Below are 21,572 nucleotides of genomic sequence, written 5' to 3' on the forward strand. Positions count from 1 at the left end.
TACTCTTCTGCACTGTTTTCTGCAGTGTCTTTCATGTTGCAAAGAGCCAACAGTTAAAATCACTTGATCTCAGCCAGAAGGCTGAGAAGTGACAACAGTTAAAATCACGTTTGCTAAGTGTCTAGAGCAATGCAAGAGAAAGCAGAAGCGGGAGAGAGAGGTGGGTGCCTTCTCAGCCTGTTTTCCAGATGCCGGGCACCCTGTGAAATTCTAGTCCCACCAATATGCTGTGTGTCTGATCATCTACTTGGGCACTCTGGGGGGCCACAAACCATTGTGACGGCGAAGATTTCTTTGCCCCTTGGACAAGGCACCCTGGTGACAATTGTGGTGATGTGTTCCAACTCTAGGAAGACAGAAATGACAGTCATCAGCTGCAGGTAAGGAGGCTGGTTTATTCTGATGTCCCTGTGGGAATACCCACAGGTGCAAGAGGGCAGGCAGGGAACTCCCCCTCACAGTCCCACTGCCTTCCCTGACCTGGCTGGTGACCTGGAGAGGCACAGTGGTTATGGCATTTGGTTGTGGTTCTGCATTTAAAAGGAGCTACATTCGATTGGCCGGTTTCATAAAGCCCTTCCAGGCCTCCAGGAACAGGGCCTGCGGCTTCTGAAGGACTGAGGCCCAGGTTGTGTTCGTTAATTGCACTTGTTTGGTGTCGGTGGTGGGCCCTCTCCCTGACACCTAGAGGTAACAGAACCAGCATGGCCTGGGCAGGCAGGGTTGCCGTGGCCAAAGGCCACCAAGGATGCTGCGTGTGGGTAGGGCCGTGGCTGGTGGAGTGCCCCCGCTCCAACTTCTGCAGGGAGAAGGTGCTGGGGTTTGGTCCCAGAGTCACTGTGAGGGCGGCAGGGGGGCATACAAAGGGTTTCCATATGATGTTGGCAGGCATTAGGTGAAATTCGAAGGTTGTACACCCAGGTAGAGGTGCTCCTTGGGAGATTCATCCTGTTATTCATGGCAAAAAGGGGACATTTTTCTAGAGGGCAAGGGGAGGACTACCTGTAGGTAAAAAGCTTTTTTTTTTTTTCTCCTAGTAACATCTCACAGCAGTTGTAAATGAAACTATAAAAATTCAATCTTTTATGTGATATGAAGGGGCCCCAAGAAACATGGGATGCAGGCGCAGGCTTGCGAAACTGATGGATGAGCCCAGGGTCCTGGAGGAACGGCCGACAGAAGTGGCTAGGGGAGGACGCGGGGAGGACAGAAGCCAGGCCCTTGTACCGCTCGAAACCAGACCTGGGCCGTGGTGGGAAGTGCTGCGTGGTCACGGCCTCACTGACTGGGCCCCGGAGCCCGTGGCCGAGCATGCTGGCTGGTCAGGAGATGGACCCAAGGTAGGCCAGCCTCCTCGTAAATGCAAGTGGTTTCCAAACAAAGTGGGTTTTCCTGGTTGCTCACAACACAGAGAATCACAGAGTTCAAATTCCATCTCCCCCGTGATGTGACAGCTGAGGAGACGGGGGCCCAGAGAGGACCGGACTAATGGCTGCTGCCACCTTGGAACCGGAGAGAGGATGCAACCCTGACAGCCCAGAATCTGCTGGGCTAGAAAACACTGGTCCCTGTGCTGGAGATGTGGCGCGTAGCTGGAGCAGGCCCCCAGGGCGTGGCTGCAGAGACGACAGGGCCAAGGGCTCTCAGTGGCACATCCGTGCGGTCATTTCTTTCTGTTAAGAACAAGCAGGACATCAGGAGTCACACACAAAAGCGAAGTCGGAGTATGTGGTCTCACGGGGCCCACGGGCCTCATTTAACACAAACCTTACTAAACAGGGCATAGACAGCATGTGCCTCAGGCCAGGCGGCAGGCTCTTTATGAGAAGGGTCACCGTTTCTGCCTCCAGAAAGAACTCTAAGTGTCAATGCAGGAGAAAGGACCACGGGATCAGGACACCAAGTGAAAAAACATGAGCGCATCATAAAACTGCCCACGACTATTTTCCGTATTTGGTGAGATTCACATAAAATGAACTGTCCTCCTCAATGGTGGACAACCCCCACCCCTACCTGGTTCCAGAACATTCCACTACCCCAGAGGGAAACCCCTTTCCTACTAGCCAGAGCCTACAAGGGAATATACAAACATGAAAAAGCTATGTTGAGATGTTTTTAGAGGTTTTTAAAAGTTGTCAAATAAGAGCCTTTCACAAAGACCCAAAGCACTGGAAGGAACCAGGAAAAAAGGTCACATGTAACGCAAATTTTGGTGCAGCCACTATGGAGAATACGGAGGTCCCATAGATTGATCCAGCAATCCTACTTCTGGGCATGTATCCAGAGAAATCTATAATTTGAAAAGATAAATGTACCCTAATGCTCATAGCAGCACTATTTACAATAACCAAGACATGGAAACAACCTAAATGTCCACCAACAGAGGGGTGGGTAAAGAAGATGTGGTACATCTATACAGTAGACTATTATTCAGCTGTGAAAAAGAATGAACTAATGCCATTTGCAACAACATGGATGGACTTGGAGGGCATTATGCTTAGCAATGTAACTCAGAGAGAGACAAATACCATATGCTATCACTTCTATGTGGAATCTAAAATATGGCACAAATGAACTTATTTATGAAACAGAAACAGACTCACAGACATAAGGGGGAAAAGAAACAGGGATAAATTAGGAGTTTGGGATTAACAGATACACACTACTGTATATAAAATTGATAAGCAGTGAAATCCCACTGTATAGCACAGGGAACTACGTTCAGCGTCCTGTGATAAACCACAATGGAAAAGACTGTGAAACAGAACACGTATAACGGAGTCACTGTGCTGCACACCTGAAACCAACCAAGGCTGTAAGCCAAGCACACTCAGATAGACGGCCTCCCAAAAGGCCCACATGCAGCCCAGGGTCCTGCCAGGAAAGGCACAACTGGGGCGGGGTGTCCAGAGTGATGATCTTGTCTCCCAGGAGCAGACCTGCACACCCAGGCACCACCCGGTCCCTGGAAGGTTCCAGCATTTCTGAGCTTGGGGAGATGTTCCCACTTCTTATAATGACCCCTGTAAACAGTGGCAGCAGCTGGGGGGCACTGGGAGAGCAACCACCTGTGCCCTCTGACCTTGCAGGTCCTGCTCAGAGCCATTTGGGTAACACAGTATGGCAGGCAGGCTCCATGTCACAGCCCACGGGACCTGAGTCAGGCACCTGAAATCTCCCATTTCTGGGGGGTGGGGAGTCAACACTGACCAGTTCAGTAAATCCCCCCAGAGAGAAAGTGGGTGAGTGGTTGCAGGGGCTAAGGAGGGGGTGACTGCTGATGTGGAGAGGACTGCTGATGTGGAGAGGACTGCTTTGGGGGTTATGAAAGGTTCTGGAACTGGATTGAGGTGAGGGTTGCATGACCCTGTGAATGTACTAAACACCACTGAATCGTTCATTTTTATATCAGTGGTTTTACCATATGTAAAGTTTACCTCAATTAAAACCAGGAAAAAAAGTAGCTCCTTGCTCTCCTGCCAGCGGGGCTGGCTGCTCCCATAGAGAAACGGGGAGCAGCTGCAGGCAGGAACCCCTCTGGGCCACGGTAATGGGGGGACCCCGCGCACTGATTGCCTACCCCACTACGACCCACGCTCACCAGTGGCTCCAGCTCCTTGGTGTCAATAAGGCCGAACTCAGTGACAAAGTAGTAGAAGTGCTTGTAGCAGGTGTTGACGTGAGCCTCTGAACCTAGCTGCGCAATGCGGTCGAAGTGGTGGATGTACACATGCACGAACACGCGGAAGAGCCGCGACAGGATCTTCTTCACCACCTGCAGGAAGTTCTTGGGGAACGGCGTGCCTGCGGGGCAACGGGCATGGCTCAGCTTCCCTTCCCTTCCCCTTCCCTCCAGGACCTGCACCTCTCTGCCCCAGACAGCGCCCAGGGGGCAGGGAGGGGCAGTCCTGCAGGCCCAGACATCCTACCCTGCCTGCCCTCCGCATCTGGCGGGCAGTGGACCTGACATCCCGCTTCCCGGCGGCTTACAGGCTTCTGTGTCTATTTCTGGTTACATTTATTTTTCGGATTACAACTGGGCAATGCATAAAAACCTATGTTCTGGACTTTGATGCTTTTCTCTTAATATATTTATATCGCTCCATCTAAGTATGCTTCATGGTATTGCTTATATTTGAATGTACACATCCTAACTTAATTGCATACACACACTATATTGCACCCTGTTTTTCTATTACTGAATTTAATACATTTTATTTCTATTTTTTAATTTTTTTTTTTTTTAAATCGTGGTAAGATTTGTTGACTCAGCTGGTGGTGACTCTCTGGCATCAGGCACATTCATGGGCTGCACCCACATGCCCTTCCCCACCTCGTGTCTTCCTCGGCCCAGGGGAAAGATGCTATGCCCTCACACAATCTGACCAGCGCTACCGGGGGCTGCCCAAGACCAGGACGGACAGGTCCTGTCCTTCACGAGAGGGGCTCCAGGGCTGGCGACCACCCAGCCTGTGGACAGCCACAATGCTCTGGGACACACTCACAGAAAATGGAATGGCAGCTGCTGGTTGGCGAGCAAATCCCCAAAGACATGCAAGTAGGTGCTCAGGATCCGTGTGCTCAGCAGCTCGAGGGGTAGTGTCAGCGACCGGTCAGGGACAACCAGACCGAATGGGGGTTTCTCACACCAGAGGCAGGTCCCAGGGTGTGGAGGCACGAGGCAAATGGGAAAGGCCTTCTCTAAGACTGACCATCATGCTCCTGGCCAGCTCCCTCCTGTGTGTATGCGTGTCCCATGCCACTGATGGCACTGGTGTTCCAGGCCGGGTGTCTGGGGATGTGCCTTTGCAGAAGGCTCATTCAGCATCAGTGAGGCCTCTGGGTTTCCTGACTCCATCCAACAGGAGAAAAGAGCTAAACAGAAGGAATGCTCGACCCTTTTTTAAACTAATTTTTAAAATTTTTGGCTGTGCTAGGGTTTCGTTGCTGAGCGCAGGTTCTCTTGAGTTGTGTGTGCAAGGCTTCTTGTTGCAGTGGTTTCTCTTGTTGCAGTGCACAGGCTCTAAGCGCATGAGCTCAGTAGCTGAAGCACACAGGGTTAGTTGCTCTGCCGCATGTGGGATATTCCCGGACCAGGGATTGAACCCGTGTTTCCTACATTGGCAGGTGAATTCTTCACCATCAGAGAAGTCCAAGAATACTTGACTCTTGGGAAAAACCATGTTCACAGGGCGTCTAAGGTGCACCTGCCGTCCACGAAGACTGCAGACAAGCAAAGAGAAGCACTTCAGTCCACTGGGGGTGGGGGTGGGGGTGGAACCAGGCCGAGGGGTGAGGCTGGCCCTGGGGTCTGTGGACAGGGCTGGAAGATATGGCCTGGGCCAGGCGGCCCCTAACCATCTGCCAAGTTCATTTCTCTTGCTCTTCTCATGCTCTCCTTTCTGGTGGGTGAGCACTGACTCGAGGCAGGTCTGAGTTCTAGGAGGTGGACCCCTCAGGAGCTGTGGGGCCTCAGATGGTCCTAGCAAAGCAGTGACTCAGGATGACAGGGAGAAGGTGTAGACTTGGACCAGGCAACCTGACAGAAGACTGCCCAGGAATCTGTTTCGGGAAAGTGGTAAGTATGGGATGGCCTTTTCCCAGGTGGGTCCCTGGAAGCCCCTTGCCAGAGTCAACATGGTTCACTGTACAGACGGTGAGTGAGGCCTGGCGGTGAGAAACTCAATGAAGCACATAGCATGCCAGCAGCCCAGAGCCAGGCCTGAGGCCTCCTCAGCAGTCGGCCCACCAGGACACCAAGCAGCCCTGGTGAACGTGAGAATGTCTGCTGTCTCCTGGGACAGCTCAGTGGCTCAGGACAACTAGCACCAATTCTCTCCCGGGTCCTGAGGCCAGAGTCCACACGGTGCCCTGAGCTGCAGGCAGAGCTGGGCCCTCCACAGGCTCCAGGGAGAACCCGGCCCTGTCTTTTCTGGGCTTATGGTCCCTTCTCCCTCCCATCGCCTCACTGCCTTCTGCCCCCCTGGGTAACGAGTCTCCCTCTGCCTCCTCTTTAGGACCTTGTGATGACATTTAGGGCTCACTCAGATAATCCTGAATTGCCTCTCTATCTCAAGATCCTTTAACTATATGTGTTAGTTGCTCAGTTGGGTCTGACTGTTTGCTATCCCATGGAGTGTAGCCTGCCAAGTTCCTCTCTCCATGGAATTCTCCAGGCAAGAATACTAGAGGAGGTAGCCATTCCCTTCTCCCAGGGATCGAACCTGGGTCTCCTGCACTGCATGCAGATTCTTTAAAATCTGAGCCACCAGGGAAGCCTTTGCTTGAAGCAAAATGTGTCCTTTCACACACAAGAGCATCACTCAGTCATGAAAAGGAGAGAAGCCCTGACACTTGCTACCATGTGGATGGACCCTGAGAACACGACGTTCAGTGTGAGAAGCAGACACGGGACACACAGGGTGTGATTCCACCAACGGGAAACGTTCAGAACAGGCAAAGCCACAGACACAGAGAGTGGGTTCCTGGTTGTCAGGGTTTGGGGAGGCGGTGCAGGTGACTGCTGAAGGGGATGGGGCTTCTTTTAGGGTGATGGATTTTTTTTCCCTTGGCCGCGCAGGGTCTTCATTGTTGCACGTGGGCTTTCTCCAGTTGCAGTGTGCAGGCTTCTCTTGTTGCAGAGTATGGGCTCTAGAGTACAGACTCAGTAGTTGTGGGGCACAAGCTTAGTTGCCCCTCAGCATGTGGGATCTTCCTGGACCAGGGATGGAACCCATGTCCCCTGCATTGGCAGGCAGATTCTTAACCACTGGACCAGGGAAGCCTCCAGGGTGATGGATTTAATTACAGCTGACAGCTGCATGACACTGTGAATGTACTATAACGCCGCTGAACTGCATTTTTTTTAATTTGCCTTACCATGTATCATGTGAGGTGTTAGTTCCCCAACCGTGCCCCATGAAGCAGAAGCATGCAGTACTAACCACTGGACCACCAGGGAAGCCCCTGAACCATGCACTTTAAACGGGTGGATGTAGCAGTGTGTGGACTCCATCCCGATAAAGTTGACCCTAAAAGAACATGAAAGCACAGAGACTCACCAATGTTGGTGGGGAAGACGTCCTCATTGTTGATCTGCACCTCGATCCAGTCCATGAGCAGGTCCATGTAGCGGGGGGCCGACAGTGCCGTGGGCCGCCGGAACTTGTGCTCATCCTGCCAACGGTACTCGTACTTGGGGCCGCCTGACATGATGGGGCAGGAGCGCTCGGTGCAGCCGTCACTGATGGTGCCATAGATGAGGTTGACGCGGTTGAAGAAGTCCACCACATGCACGGCCACCCAGTCGTTGAGCTCCTCGCCAGCGGGCAGCTGCACGGCCAGCTTCAGGTCCAACCCTGCATTCAGCGAGGCCTGCGCCTTCTTGTGCAGCTCGAAGCGTTGGGTGCCTGGCTCGAACTTGCGCTTGGGCCGGAAGGTCTTGTCCTTGTTGAAGACCTGCTTCAGGAAGGGGTTGGACATCTTGGCCGCACTCTCGGGACGCGCCCCACGAGGTGTCTGAGGGGAGGGTTGGGCAGGACGCTCACGACAGGTAGGTCACCAGGTCCCCAGGGCTCCCTCAGACCTGGAACGCACAAAAAGGAAACATCATGACCTTTCTTGAAACCTTGTTCTAGAAGCAGCAGCGGGCAGACTGGGGATGCTCCTGGGACTTGTGGCTTTGAGTTTCAACAAAAGGGCACACAGAACTGCCCTGGCACATCCCCTCTGTGCCCAGAGGCTTTTGGTAAAGAGAAAGCTGCTGGCCCCACATGCCATCTGAGGGTGGGCCCCTCAGGCTAGGTGGCAGCCTCTGTGAAGAGATGCCCATAGCCAGGGACCTGCGAATGAATCTTATCTGGAAAGAGAGTCTTTGTAGATTGATTAAGGATCTTGGGTAGCCCTATTCCTGGACTATCCGGGCACCCCAAATCCAGTGATGAATGTCCCTGTAAGAGGCCGTGTGATGATGGACACAGAGATGGAGTGATGGGTCTACAAACCAGGTGATGCCAAGGAGCAGTGGCACTGGTGGAGCTGGGAGGGAGCCCCAGGAGGAACTAGCTCCGCCCATACTCTGACTGTGGGGCTTCTGGGCTCCGGGGCTGGAAGGGCATGCATTCCTGCTGCCTTTGCTCCCCCTGTGTCTCGTGCCCCAGTCTCGTCTCTGGACCAGGGCCCTCCATAACCCCATGTGCCCTCAGCTCTCTGGCTTAACATCTGTACAGCTCCACGTCCAAGGTGCAGATATGAATCTGGGGGACACTACCCACCCCGATGCACCAGCTAAGTGAAGATGCCTCCACAAGTTGTCTGGTCTTGTGACAGATGCCGCTCATTTTGGGGGCGAGGCCCTAGTGTGGGGGCTGCACTGCCATGGCCCTGCTCTGATGAACAGGCCCCTCCCAAGCCTCTGCTCTGCCTGTCTTCCCTGTCACATTGGGAGTAGTAGACCCCACCTCAGGGGGTGTGAAAGGGTGAAATCAAGCACAAGGAGCCTGGGTTGGGCTCACACTTGGGACCAGTCATGTGCTGCTCGTTCACCATCACCTCTCCAATGGCCACACTGGCCCACTGCTCCTTATCTCCATCTCTGGCTGGGGTACATATGCTTTCCCAGGAGTGTGGACCTGGCCAGGACTGGGTGGGGTGGGGGTATCCTGGGAGCTCACCCAGGAGCAGCAGCAGACGGGGAAGTGGCCTGGGTTGAGGAAGCGGAAGCACTGCCCAGGCCGGGCTCCAGCACACGCAGCCACACTCCTGGTGAGATGAAAAACCACTTACACGTAATGTTGTAATATACACGTAATGCTGCAATACACCCCTTTGGAATCAGTTTCTTGGCCCTTGGAGCTTGACCCTTCAGACCAAGCACTCTGTGCAGCAAACTGCCACAAACTGAGGGGCTTCGAACAGCCTACATTCACAATCAGAAACTTCTGGACATCCCATGTCTGAAAGGACTTTGCATGTCCTTGTACAGGGATCCCGTCACCCCCAGGGGACAACGTCATGCCACCAGGCTGACCTCAGTGACGGAGAAGCTGTGCCGGGGGATGGGCCTGAGGCAGCCAGATCTGGTCACCTCAGCCCAGTTCCCCCGTGTCCACACCCAAGTCCATGGTCCAGACGGGGCGACCAGGAGGGGAAGGACCTCAGCATGCGGTTAGTAAGTGCTGAGTCACGACCCACCACATCCTGGAGCCCAGCATCTCCTGCAGGCCTGGCTCTTCTACACGTCGGCGGGCCGGAAATCAGAGTGGCCCCCATTGGCCTGGGCCCCCTGGCCCAGCCTTCAGTGGCCGCCTTGAGAACGTGAGCCTCTGGGTTAATTCCAGAGGCTGGATGGATAATGTGAAGAGCTCATACCAGTGTTCTAGCCAGGGTGTCCTGCCCGTAGAGCCAGGAATGATTGACTCTTGAGTTATGAGAATCTAAAAAGAAAGAGGTTGCTCTGGTCTAAAGGGAGAGGGATGGCGGTGAGCTGAGCCTTCAGAGTCCTCCTTCTGGAGCATGGGCTGTGGAGGGTGGGGTTCAAAGGCGGGGTCCAGCGCCTCTCCCTGTGGGGCAGGCGCAACCCTGACCCTACCTCCTTCCCCCGTCTGTGTCCTCTGCATGTCCACAGGGCCTGCTAACAGAGTCAGAGGCAGAGACACAGGAGATGCTGCTCTGCTAGCTATGAGGATGGAGGGAGGGGCTGCGAGCCTGGGATGCAGCGCCTCTAGAAGCTGGAAAAGGCAGGAGCCCATGCTCCCCAGGAGCCTCCAGAGGAACCGGCCCTGCCTACACCTGGATTTTAGCCCTGAGAGGCCTGAGCTGGACTCTTGACCTCTCGAACTGTAAGAGAATAATCTGTGTGGTCTGGGCTACAAAGTCTGTGGTGATTTGTTACATCGGCCATTGGAAACTCAGACAGAGGCTATGCAGAACATCTGAAGGAACCGCCAGGGAGGGTAACTCACAGTTGACACAAATGGGTCAATTGAGCCCTAGTTACACGCAGGCTGGGGACCATCTGTCCTCCCCACTGGGAGGTGAAGCCTGCTCATTCTTCTGGGGCCCACTTGACACTGTGGGTACCGGAAGGTTGATTCAAGGCAGCATGAACTATGCAAAACACAAAGGCTGAGCATCTGGGGATGGAGCCAGATGTAGGGAGCCCAGTGAGGAGGGGAGGGACCTGCCACCCCCAACGAGGATGGAGTAATCAAAAAGGACAGTCAACAGGAATCCTTCTGCACTGCTGGGATAATGTAAAATGGGGTGGCTGTTGTGGAAAACAGCCCAGCAGCTAAAAAAATGCAGTTACCATCTCACCAGCAGCTCTCTCCTAAGTGTCCATCCAAGTGATGACACACGTGGACGACACATGTCCACACAAAAACTTGTACATACGTGTGTCCAGCAGCATGTGTCCTAACAGCCAAAAGGTGGAGACACCCAAATGCCCAGTAGTGGGTGAGCTGATCCACACATGGAAGCATCACTCAGCCATGAAAAGGAGAGAAGCCCTGACGCTCGCTACCATGTGGACAGACCCTGAGAACACGATGCTCAGTGAGAGGAGCAGACACAGAAGGAAGGACACAGGGTGTGATTCCACTGATGGGAAATGTCCAGAACAGGCAGATCCACAGACACAGAGAGTGGGTTTTTGGTTGTCAGGGGCTGGGGCAAGGGATAGGGTGACTGCTGATGGGGATAGGGTTTCTTCTGCGGTGACAGAATGTTCTGGAACTGGAGAGAGGTGGTAAATGGGCTGAAAACAGTGGAATGCACACGTGAAAGGCAGAAAGTCTGGTACATGAAGGGAGAGCCAGGAAAGCTGTTATTTTTAAAGCAGGGTGAGGAGGCGGAGCAAGTGTGGGCTGAACTGCTGCTCTGGGAACCGCAAAGAACTGAGGCCATTTCCCTCTGGGTTCAAGCTGAGGCTGGCACTGCCTGTAAAATTTGTTTACCGTGTGAGGTGACAGCACAAACACAGAGGACCACACGAGATGAAAGATGTAGGCACTCACGTGTGACAGAGGGAACGCTCACCGCGGACAGGCTGCCTGGCGATGGGGCAGGAAGCCACCTGTGCTCTGAGTGAGGAGGCCCATCCAGAGACCAGAAGAGCCTTCACTTCCTTCCCCAAAGCTACCCCTGAGGCCCCAGCCACCAGCATCACTTCCTGCCACCTTGGTTAACGCCCAGTGAGACAGTCGCCGTAACCCATGGAGCAAAGCAGAACCCTACTTTAAAGCTGGGAAGACTGACTTGCCACTGTTGACATCGGGGCCATCCTGGGCACTATGGAGGTGAAGCACTATGGGGGCAGGAGCACCCCAGGTGAGAAACACTGGGCTAGAAGATGGTGACTAGGTACTAACCATTAGCTACTAATGGTCACGGCTAACTACTACCCAGTTAATGAGTAAAGCACTGTCAGGCTGCACAGCTGGTAGCAGAAGGAGTCAGTGTTTGCACCCTGGACCATGGGGATAAAACTGTGGTCCCTTCTGCCTGGCCACCCACCTCCCCTGCCCCACACTCCACTCTTCATCCCAAATCCAGGGCCAAGTCCCTCCTGGCTGGGGCTGCTCCCGCACCAGGCACCTCTGCCGCGCCTGCAGTCTGGTATAGGCGCCTCCGCTTCTGACCTTCCCTGGTTCTGGAGATATGGTACAGACCTGTGCCTAGGGCCTGGAGGGCAGGAAGAGGTGCCTCCAAAAAGGGAGGGCAGCCACAAATAGCCCATCTGCCACTTTTCTCCCAATGTGGAAGATCTGAGACCCCCAGGAGGCCCCAGTTAAGAGGCCACCTGCCCTGACCCTCTGTTGCAGAGACTAGTCGTGTCCCCTGTGCTGGGTAGCTGGGACCCCTCTGTATGAGGGCACTTGTGCTAGATGTGGCGGGTAGGGACCCTGCGCCTCCACCCACCTCCCCCTCCACCGTGACTGCTAACTGCCGAGGGGCCGTGAACCTGACCAGGTGGTTCATCTGTAAACCAAGCAGCTCTCAGGGCTACTCCAAGTGCAGGTCAAGGGACAGTCACCCTGTGTGGACTGACCAGCAATCCAAGCTGCCCTCCCCCACACCTACCACCTGCCAGCCATTTCTCACCTATGACTCGCTTTAGCCTCTAAACACTCTTCTGCCCGGGCTGAACGAAGCCTCACTTTGGCCATGAGAAGACAAAGCAGGGTGCTACCCCTCATCCAGCAGAGTGGCCTTGGCCTGGGCTGGCCCCCGGGCCCCCACAGCTGCTTCTGTGCACCCAGGTGTCCAGGCTCCTTATCTGCCCTATAGCCGGCCTTCTCACCCTCACAGAGACCACAACCCCAAGAAAATGCAACCTGCCCGCACCCCGCTGCTGCCTTCTGTTGACTTTGGGGTCTCTGGGGCCATGTGACCTGTCAGACAGGCACAGGCTGCGGGGTGGTGAGAAGCGTACAGGGACCCCACTGTCCCGAGACCTCACAGCTCTATCTACAGCCCGTCAAGCCACGGACCAGACCTGCGCCAGGATGGTTCTAGAAGATGGGGCAGGGTGGTGAAGCGGGCTTATAAGGCTCCTGCCTACTTTTCTGTCTCCTGAGAAAGTGGGAGGGTTGCTTTTTTTTTAAGTGGAAGCAATGATTTTTTAAAAACTTCCTGGATAGACAGAGTTCCCATCAAAAGCAAATAGCGCTTTCTATCAAAAACACATTCCCTTGGGCTCCTATGACCAAGGAGTGGGCGACCACTGGAAAGTGCCTTTTCCTTGAGAAGCACCCGGGAGTCACTGCGGCACCCCCTTCCCCCACCAAAATCCCAGGTACCGTTTCCGGGGATCCCGGGTTTCTGCCCACTCTTAGCAGACCTCCAAGGGCAGCAAAGGGAAAACCAGGAGAGGCTTCTCGGAATCCAGCACAAGGGGCTTCCCTGGGTCTTCCTGCACACAAGATGAGTGCGGCACTTACAAACTCCAAGAGTGACAAAGGTTAAAATGACAAAATTCCCCTGCCCCAGCACACACCCACCCACCCCTGTTCTTTTTCTAAAAACAAAACACAGTTCCTATTGGCAACCGCTATACCTCAGCCCCATCGCCACTTCCTTCCGGTGCCTCTACATCCTGCCTGGCTGATGACATTCGCCACTGTTGTGTGTAAATCCTGTCCCTGGCCTGGCAGCCTTAGTGGCTGGATAGAAGATGCTCATGGCCAGGATCTGTCCTGTTAAAGGTGGTTGTGCCTCAGGGCTGTCTCCCATCGTGTAAATGTTTGTGTTTAAATACTGAGACTGCTCCCTGGGTGGGGAGGCTGCCCGAGTCCTGAAGGACACAACAAAGGCCAGGTGCTTTAGATGGGCTCGCTATAGTTCAGCCCTCTTAGTAATCCTTTTTTTTATTCCCCACAAAAGCCAAATGAGATATAATTCACACGACTAGAAACCTACACAATTCAATGGATTTTAGTAAAATCATGAAGTATGCAACCATTACCACTAACTAATTCCAGAACATTCTTATCACCCCACAAAGAAACCCCATGCCCATCAGTAGTTATCTCCTATTGCCCTTTTATAAGCAGAATCACATCCCCCCTCAAAAGATGTGCTGAAGTCTTAACAGGTGAAGTGATCCCATGTGGAAGCAGGACCACTGCAGATGTACTTAAGTTGAGGTCACCCTGTCCTACAAAAAGAGGGGGATCTGGACACAGACACAGACAGCCATGTGATGGAGGCAGAAATCAGGTGATGTGTCTGCAAGCCCTACAAGCCATGAGATGACCAGGATTGTTGGCCTCACAGGAAGCTGGGGGTGAGACAGCAGGGACCCTTCCTGGTGCCTCTGAGAGCCCTGAGCCCACAGCAGATAAGAGATGGCCTGGGATTTAAGCCCAGCTGTCCCCACCTCTATTGTCCTCTGCTCTACCAAGACAAAGAGGGGCTGCCAGGCGTCCATGGCCCAGTGCCATGATTCTCCTCTGAAGCTCCTCCCTCTGTCTCAGTTCCCCGCGGGGGCAAACACAGATTTTCTTTTTTTTTTTTAGATTTTTCGTTCAACAAAACAGTGTTGGGAGTTGGGGGACAGAAAGGAGAGAAATGCAGGAGAGGCTGTGGGTGGTGTGTCCATGCAGGAGTCACACCTCTTCCTTCTGAGGACTTATTTCAAAGCTGCAGGAGCCTTCACTGCGTGGCTGACTGACTGGAGACCTGAGTGTCAGAAAGAGGAATACACAAGAAACCATGCCTCCAAACTTCCATCCACCACAAGCCCCACCTTTTCTGGCTGCCGAAACTTCCTCTCGACATCAGGGTCCTCGGGACTTGCCTGTGCACTGACCCCAGTCTGTGGGGAGGGTATCCACCAGGCACCACACTCTCTCCAGGCATTGGGAGAGCCCCCTCCATGCTCAGCTACAGCTGTGGGTCTCAAATGCGGTGACCCTGCCCCCCAGGGGCCACAGGGGGATGGGGCACTCCTGGAACTGAGTAGATGGGGCCGGGGAGGCTGCTCCCCACCCCACTGAGAGTGCCCAGGGTGGCCCCCATGGAAAGCAGCCCAGCCCTGGATGTCTTATTTAGGACTCAGCAGCCACAGGAATGACAGTCTCCTTCCCAGAACCTGGTTTCTGAAGTCAGATTCCCCTTTTTTGCTTAAGCAGCCTGAACCTCGCAATTCTAGGAAGTCAGGAGTTCACCAGCTGGGGCATGTCCAGAAGTTCCCAGAGTAAAAACCCAAGTTCCAAGCCAGCTGCTTGGGGAATTTTTGTTCAACCTCCATCTCAAGAACCCCTGGAGATGGGAGAGCAGCTCCCGGAATGATGGTTAATGGCTGACTCTTCCATGGACTTGGCTGGCTTGGGAGCATCATCACATATGAAACAGACTGCCTTAACCTTGTTAGGAATATGAATCATCTCGAGCCCAGGAACTGAAATAGTACTTCCAAGAACCCTCTTCGGGACTGAAACCACCACTTCTACTTTTGTTGAGAGAGAGGCACACCTAGAACTCAGCTTGTCACAGCTATCTGGGGCACCTGGTGGGCAAACACCATGGTCCAGATTTGAGAGATGATAGACATACTCTCTCCTTTAGGGAAGTTAAAAAAAAAAAAGTACACTGTCAAGCCTCGAAAAGACAGGAGGAACTGTAAATGTGCATCATTGAGTGAGAGAAGCCCATGTGAGAAGGTGACACCGTGATTCCCACTCTATGATGTTCTGGAGAAGGCAGAGCTGAGCTCTGGGGACAGAAGGAGGATCAGTGGTTGTGGGGGGCCGTTGTGGAGGTGGGGAGTTTAAAGGAGAGACGAATAGGTGGAGCATAGGGGATTTTTAGGGATGTGAAACTACTCTGTGTGAAAAAATGATGGGTATGTGTCAGTGCACAGCTGTCCAAACTCAGACAGCACGCACCGCTGAGCACGGACCCACCGAATGCACTCTGGGTGCTGCTGACAGGGGTGTGTCACTGGGGGTTCATCCCCGCGACAAATGTCCTTCTGATAACCGGGAGGCAGTGCGAACGTGGGGGCAGGGAGCATGCAGGAATTCCCTGTCCCTCCCACTCAATTATGCAGCAAGCTTAAAACTGCTCTAGAAAAATTCAGTCTATTAAAAAAAACTACTGGGGCTTCCCTGGTGGCTTGGGCTTTCCTGGTGGCTCAGTGGTAAAGAATCTGCCTGCCAATGAAGGGGCAACTAAGCCCAGGAGTGACAGTAACTGAAACCACGTGCTGCAACTACTGTAGCCAATGCACCTACAGCCTGTGCTTCACAAGAGAAGTCACAGCAATGAGAAGCTCACACACCACAATGAAGAGTAGTCCCCACTCACCCTAACTAGAGAAAAGTCCAAGCAACAACAAAGACCCAGGACAACCAAAAAATAAATAAATAAAAGTAAAACCAATTTAAAAACTTATCGCTAACACAAATTTATCAATTACAACACATCAAGCATTTGGCTAAATCCTGTGAATTGCTCACCCCATTTAAGAAATAACTAAAGCCACAGATAGGAAGCAGAAAATGATGAATCCTAAGAAAAAGGTATAAATAAAGAACACATTTAGACATCTTGGCATAAAGAACAAATGCCATGGGACTTCCTTGGTGGTCCAGTGGCTAAGACTCTGTGCTCCCAACGCAAGGAAACCTGGTCAGCGAACTAGATCCTAAACGCAGAAACTAAGAGTTCATATGCTACAAATAAAAAAGATCCTGCTTGCTGCAACTAAGACCTGATGCAGTCAAATAAATATTAAAAAAAAAATGCCTTGGAAGACACTGAAATACATGTTGCATGTGTGCTTTTTAACTTTTTGGTAGCCACATTAAAAAGTAACAAAAAGAAAAGAAACAAGTGATTTTAACATTGATTATATATATATATATACTACTGAGCCTAAGAGCACCAAAATATCACTTTAACATCTAACCAGTATAGAAAATACTAAGGAACTATTTTGCACACCTCCTACCCAACCCCCGCCTTAGCACTCCAAGTCTCCAGAGACTGCTGTGTATTTTACACGAAGGGCACATCCCATTTTGGAGTAGCCACGTTCAGGTGATCACTAGCCATGCATGGCCAGTGGCTACTGCACCCGACAGCTCAGCTCTGGAGGGTTTTAAAAGGGGGAACCACCCCTGTCGCCATCAGGACAGGAGCAGTGGGACAGGTGCTGTTTGAGGTGGGACTCTGGGGAGGGGAGAGGCTCTGGATTGAAGCAGGCTGAGGTTCCCCGTAAACAAAGGGCGCCTTCAGAAGGGAGGGGAGAAACAGGGTGCCCCAGGGTGCGGGCAGGCTGGGGTGGGGCAGTCAAGACTTCCACTTGCTTCACTCCATAATCAGTACAACAGACAATGACAGGCTACCATGAACTTGGGGTGGGTGGGAGGTGGATGGGCACTCAGGGCTTTGGGAGGCTGCAGCGCCCCATCCTGACATTGGCCAGGGCCGGGATTCTTGGCATCACTCATCATTCTTGGCTGAATCTGTAAAATGGGCTCATAAGAGTCCCTGAACTTTATGTTGGGTGGAGGGAGGAACAAAGAAGAGGCTAGTAGAGACCACTGGTAACAGAAGCAAGTCCAAGATCACAAAGTGCAGACAGGCAGTGGGGTGAAATATGCAAAATGCTCGTGTATCACATGCCAAAATTTATCCAAGTGTATCTCTGAATGAATGCAGTTGATTGGGTGTCAACCAAGACTCTATAAAAAGGTTAAAAAAAAAAAAAAGATGCAAGGGGTAGAAAGCACCTGCAAATAAAGAATGGAAGACTTTTACTCCAAAATGAGCAATGGCTCTCTGGGTGCGAGCATCACTGGCTATTTATTTTCTGCTCTGTGACTCTCTGTATTTTCCAGTCACCCTCCAGCTTCCCTTTTCGGTGACATTTAGTAAAGTACATAGTCATTTAAAGCAAATGCAAGCCCTACAGTCAGTGAAGAGATGAAGCAGGGGGGTTAGCCAGTGGGCAGCGCCAACATTAAAACACCTCCCGCTCAGCCCGTGCCCACTGCTCAGGGGCTCTGGGGACCAGGAAGACTGCTTTCAGAGGGCGGGGGTCAAAGTGCGCTGGGGGCCCTAAAATCTTGTGGACTTTCCATCCAAACCAGGAGGTGGGGTCCTGGTTATTGATACCAGAAGGGGGTGGCCCTGGTAACCACTAATTCCACCAAGGGCCCGCCACCGGCTCCCGCCCCTCCATCACCGTCCATCCCTCTGAGAGACCCGGCCTCCCCGCCGCTCGCGGTCGCCCCCCTCAGGGACCCGGCCTTCCCGCCGTCACTCCCCTGAGGGATCCGGCCTCCCCGCCGTCTCCCCTCTGAGGAACCCAGCCTCCCCGCCTTCGCCCCCGTGAGGGACCTGGCCTCCCTGCTACTCGCGGTCGCCCCTCTGAGGGGCCCGACCTCCCTGCCGGGCGCGCTGGCCTCTCTGAGGACTCACCTGCCGCCTGCCTCCTGCTGCCGGAAGAGTTGGGTCAAGTTCGGGGCTGGACCCAGTTCCCGGGCCGCTGGCCAGTCCGGCCTCGCTGCCAGGCCCGGAGTAATTTCGCACACGACCGCCCCGCCCCTCACCGGATATACTTCCGTTCCAGGGCAAGGCCTCCCAGGAAACAGCCGGGGAGGCCTGCGGGCGGAGCTTGCTGTGTGCCGGGAGCAAGAGACGCGGCCTCGAACCCGGAGGCCCGTCTGGAAGGAGGAGCTTTGCAATGGCTGTGGGCGCATGCGTCAGGCGCGGTCGGGAGGCGGGACCAACAAAGGGGTGGAGCTTCCTCTTGGAGGGGCGGCTCCTGGGCGGGGCCTGAAAGAGGAACCTGAGCCCTCTGTTGCCCGTTACAGGGGCGAGGCCTACGCGGCGGGCGGGGCGGGGTCGTGTTCCTCCCGAGAGGGCGCCGTTGGTTGGTGCGCGGCGGAGGGTTGTGGCACGGGGGCGCCGTTGGTTGGTGCGCGGCGGACGAGGGAGTGGCGCGGGCGGCGCCGTCGGTTGGTCGGCGGCGGGCGGGGGCGGGCCATGGCCCTGCTGCTGTGCCTGGGCCTGACAGCAGCGCTGGCCCGCGGCTGCTTGCACTGCCATGGTAACTTCTCGGATAAGTTTTCCTTCTACCGCCATCACGTGAACCTCAAGTCCTGGTGGGTGGGCGACATCCCCGTGTCGGGCTCGCTGCTCAGCGACTGGAGCCAGGACACAATGAAGGAGCTGCACCTGGCCATCCCCGCGGAGATCAGTGAGTGCGGGGGTCCCGCACGGGCGGAGCCCCCGGCCCTGCCAGGCCCCGACCCAAGCGGCTCACACGCCTCCTTCTCCCGCCCCAGCCCGGGAGAAGCTGAACCAAGTGGCGGCCGCCGTGTACCAGAGGATGGATCAACTGTACCAGGGAAAGATGTACTTCCCGGGTGAGGGGCCCATCGCCGCGGGCTGGAAACTAAGGCAAAGCCCAACCGCCCCCAGACATTTAAAGTCCACCCATTGCCTGAGTCTGACCGCCGGAGGCTGACAGCCCCCTCTCCGCCTCCCTTTATCAGGGTATTTCCCCAACGAGCTGCGAGCTATCTTCCGGGAGCAAGTTCACCTCATCCAGAATGCCATCATCGAAAGTGAGCAAAGGAGAGGGCTGGCGGGGCAGCGGGGAGGATGCTGCCCAAGGCCTGAGGACCCAGGGCCATGGGAGTATTCCAGTCTCTGGTCAGGGTGTGGCTCAGGCTGGAGTAATGTGAGCAGGGAGTCTGGCGTGGTGCAGCCAGGTGTCAGGACTCAGAAAGGCCATAAAAGGGGGGGAGTGGGGGAGAAGGGCCATTCCCTGGAGGGGTAACAGTTTCATCCAGTGGGCACCAACAGGACACCTTGATGGATAAATCCCACCTATCCCTGCCACCTCCCCTATGGGTCCCTGGAGGCCTGAGAGCTTTGCTGCCACCCTCCCATCTGGTTTGCTCCATCCCAGGCTGGGGCTGGGGACTCCCTGGTGGTTCCGTGGTAAAGAACCCACCTGCCAATGCTGGGGACACTGGTTTGATCCCTGGGTCGGGAAGAAGACCCTGGAGAAGGAAATGGCAACCCACTCCAGTAGTCTTGCTTGGAGAAGCCCTGAAGCCTGGCATGCTATAGGCCATGGGGTCACAAAGAGTCAGACATGACTTCATGACTGAACGACAACAAACAATGGGACTTCCCTGGTGGTCCAGTGACTAAGACTTCATGCTTCTAATGCAGGGGGCCCAGGTTAGCTTCCTGGTCACAAACTATATCCCACATGCTGCAACACAAACAACAACAACAAGGCTGGAGCCCACCTAAGTGGCCAATGGACAAGGGGCTGAACCTTGGGCAACCTGGGAGGCAGGGGCTGAGGAGGAACAGGGGAACAGGCCAGGCCTAATAAGGCACCATCTGTGCCCTTGCCCTACCACAGGCCGCATCGACTGTCAGCGTCACTGTGGTGAGTGAGCCTTGGTCCTGGCTGTGGGGTGCCGCAGCACTGGGGCCCCCAAGGCTGAGGGTGAGGGGAGCCCGCAGCACCTCTGGTGTGTTGCAGGCATCTTCCAGTACGAGACTATCTCCTGCACCAACTGCACGGATTCGCATGTCGTCTGCTTTGGCTACAACTGCGAGTAGGGCTAAGGCGCGGGCAGCTGCCTGTGCTGAGGGTCCCCTGCCCACAGGGTCCCAGGCTCTCCCTGAAGGGGCCCCTCATCACCGGGGTAAGGGGGAGGGGAGCCGTGCAGCTGGCCCCCTGAGTGTCCACACCCATGTTCCCGCAGGTCGTCAGCACAGTGGGAGACAGCAGTGCAGGGCCTCCTCCAGTACATGTGAGTGGGGGTAGCTGGGCACAGGGCGAGGGTATCCTGATTGAGGCCACTTGGCCCCTGACTCCGAAACTGTTGTCATTGTAGAAATAAGTGGCACAAGTAAGTCCCCTCTCCCCAAGAGCAATGTGCGTGTGCCCTCACCAGTAAGTATGTGCCCAGGCAGCCACAGGAGACAGCACCTGGCCCTGGTGTTGGGGACCGAGCCTCTACCTCCCAGGGTTTCTGAGCTCAGCTCAAGGGCACACATCCTGGCTTGGGGGGTCCCCACAGACCCAGCCCACCCCTGGCCCAGGTGGGTGGCGGGGCTGTGGTCAGAGCTGGTGAGGGCACCCCTGGTGAACATGTGCCCCCATGGAGGGGCCTGAGGGCCACAGGCACAGCCTTACCCCCAAAGCTTGGCGCTCACCGGGGCCCTGTCATGTCTTTCAGAATGGACACCAATACGAGGTAAGGTCCCCCCAGGCCCATCCTCCTGGGAGTGTGGGCAGTGTGAGCTTTTCCAGGTCAGTGGGGGCAGATAGGGCGTTGTATGGGATGGGTGCAGCCAGGCAGGATGTCACCTCTGCAATCACATCCATGCTATCACACCATGAATAAACATGAGCTCCCCTCCTCCTCACCTGGATGCACAGAACCCCTCCAGCCTTGTGAGTGACCCAGTGGGGGGAAGCGCAGGGACCCGTGCGGGCTCTGCCTAAGCCAGAGGTCAAAACCCCAGTGCCCCCCCCGCCCCGCCCCACTCCCTTCACAGACCCCGTCGTGGGAGTGTTGGGTGTGACCCCACCGGTGTCCAGGTCCAGCTCGAGGGTCTGTCTGGAGCCCTGCTACATGCCCCTGCTGGGACGAGGGGCCCAGGCCCCAGCAGAGGACCCCCAGGGAGGACAAGGCAGGGCAGGGGAGGAAGGACTGGGGCGCCCCATCTCCTTGCAGCTTGATATCACCAAGCTTCACGTGTCTGGAGCCCCCACACCTGGCCAACCTGACTCTGGAAAACGCCTCCGAGTGCCTGACGCAGCACTGAGGGCGGCCGGGCCGGCCAGACCCGTCCCGCCGTGGTGCAGGGCCAGAACCTCACTGGACCGTCTTGGCCAGACCCTGTGGAACAGGCCTACTGCTGCCTGGGGGCCCCACTCGCCTTGGAGCCCGGGGCCGGGCCAGGCCGGGGCCGGGAGGAGGGGATGGGAGATAGATGATTTTGTACATAGTGCAGCGTAGATGCAGGCAGGATCGCAGCCATGTGATGGAATGATTAAATATCCCTGATGTTTCTCATCC

The 21,572-nt window shown here is 54.9% G+C and overlaps 2 protein-coding genes across 6 annotated transcripts; one reads left to right on the forward strand and one right to left on the reverse strand.

Moving 5' to 3' along the window:
• Nucleotides 1–375: 375 nt before the first annotated feature.
• MOB3A (MOB kinase activator 3A) lies at nt 376–18,190 on the reverse strand. Of its 4 annotated transcripts, XM_043466048.1 has the most exons (6): nt 17,935–18,190; nt 12,804–12,916; nt 8,673–8,760; nt 7,062–7,585; nt 3,602–3,804; nt 376–1,673 (listed from the first exon to the last, which is right to left on the reverse strand). In XM_043466048.1, the coding sequence occupies exons 4-6, from the start codon at nt 7,480–7,482 to the stop codon at nt 1,644–1,646; spliced, it is 654 nt and encodes a 217-aa protein (XP_043321983.1). In that variant the 5' UTR covers nt 7,483–7,585; nt 8,673–8,760; nt 12,804–12,916; nt 17,935–18,190; the 3' UTR covers nt 376–1,643. The 4 variants fall into 4 exon arrangements, with proteins under 4 accessions (XP_043321983.1, XP_043321984.1, XP_043321982.1 ...); XM_043466049.1 differs by lacking the exon at nt 12,804–12,916; XM_043466047.1 differs by lacking the exon at nt 8,673–8,760.
• A 102-nt stretch (nt 18,191–18,292) lies between these two features.
• IZUMO4 (IZUMO family member 4) lies at nt 18,293–21,572 on the forward strand. Of its 2 annotated transcripts, XM_043466050.1 has the most exons (9): nt 18,293–18,715; nt 18,804–18,884; nt 19,014–19,085; nt 19,901–19,927; nt 20,024–20,099; nt 20,250–20,297; nt 20,382–20,396; nt 20,727–20,744; nt 21,228–21,572. In XM_043466050.1, exons 1-9 carry the CDS (start codon nt 18,502–18,504, stop codon nt 21,316–21,318), a joined length of 642 nt encoding a protein of 213 aa, XP_043321985.1. In that variant the 5' UTR covers nt 18,293–18,501; the 3' UTR covers nt 21,319–21,572. The 2 variants fall into 2 exon arrangements, with proteins under 2 accessions (XP_043321985.1, XP_043321986.1); XM_043466051.1 differs by lacking the exon at nt 20,382–20,396 and having other exon boundaries at nt 21,228–21,382.

This window comes from Cervus canadensis, chromosome 4 (genome assembly GCF_019320065.1).
Source record: "Cervus canadensis isolate Bull #8, Minnesota chromosome 4, ASM1932006v1, whole genome shotgun sequence".
NCBI classification, from domain to species: Eukaryota; Metazoa; Chordata; class Mammalia; order Artiodactyla; family Cervidae; genus Cervus; species Cervus canadensis.

Excerpts from the sequence above, each read along its gene's own strand:
- MOB3A (XM_043466046.1), bottom strand. The coding sequence starts at position 7,482 with ATGTCCAACCCCTTCCTGAAGCAGGTCTTCAACAAGGACAAGACCTTC. Across the intron at positions 3,805-7,061 it reads CGTCTTCCCCACCAACATTG|GCACGCCGTTCCCCAAGAAC; the intron begins GTGAGTCTCTGT and ends GTTGCCCCGCAG. Across the intron at positions 1,674-3,601 it reads CCAAGGAGCTGGAGCCACTG|AAAGAAATGACCGCACGGAT; the intron begins GTGAGCGTGGGT and ends TGTTCTTAACAG.
- IZUMO4 (XM_043466050.1), top strand. The coding sequence starts at position 18,502 with ATGGCCCTGCTGCTGTGCCTGGGCCTGACAGCAGCGCTGGCCCGCGGC. Across the intron at positions 19,086-19,900 it reads CCAGAATGCCATCATCGAAA|GCCGCATCGACTGTCAGCGT; the intron begins GTGAGCAAAGGA and ends GCCCTACCACAG. Across the intron at positions 20,100-20,249 it reads TGCTTTGGCTACAACTGCGA|GTCGTCAGCACAGTGGGAGA; the intron begins GTAGGGCTAAGG and ends ATGTTCCCGCAG.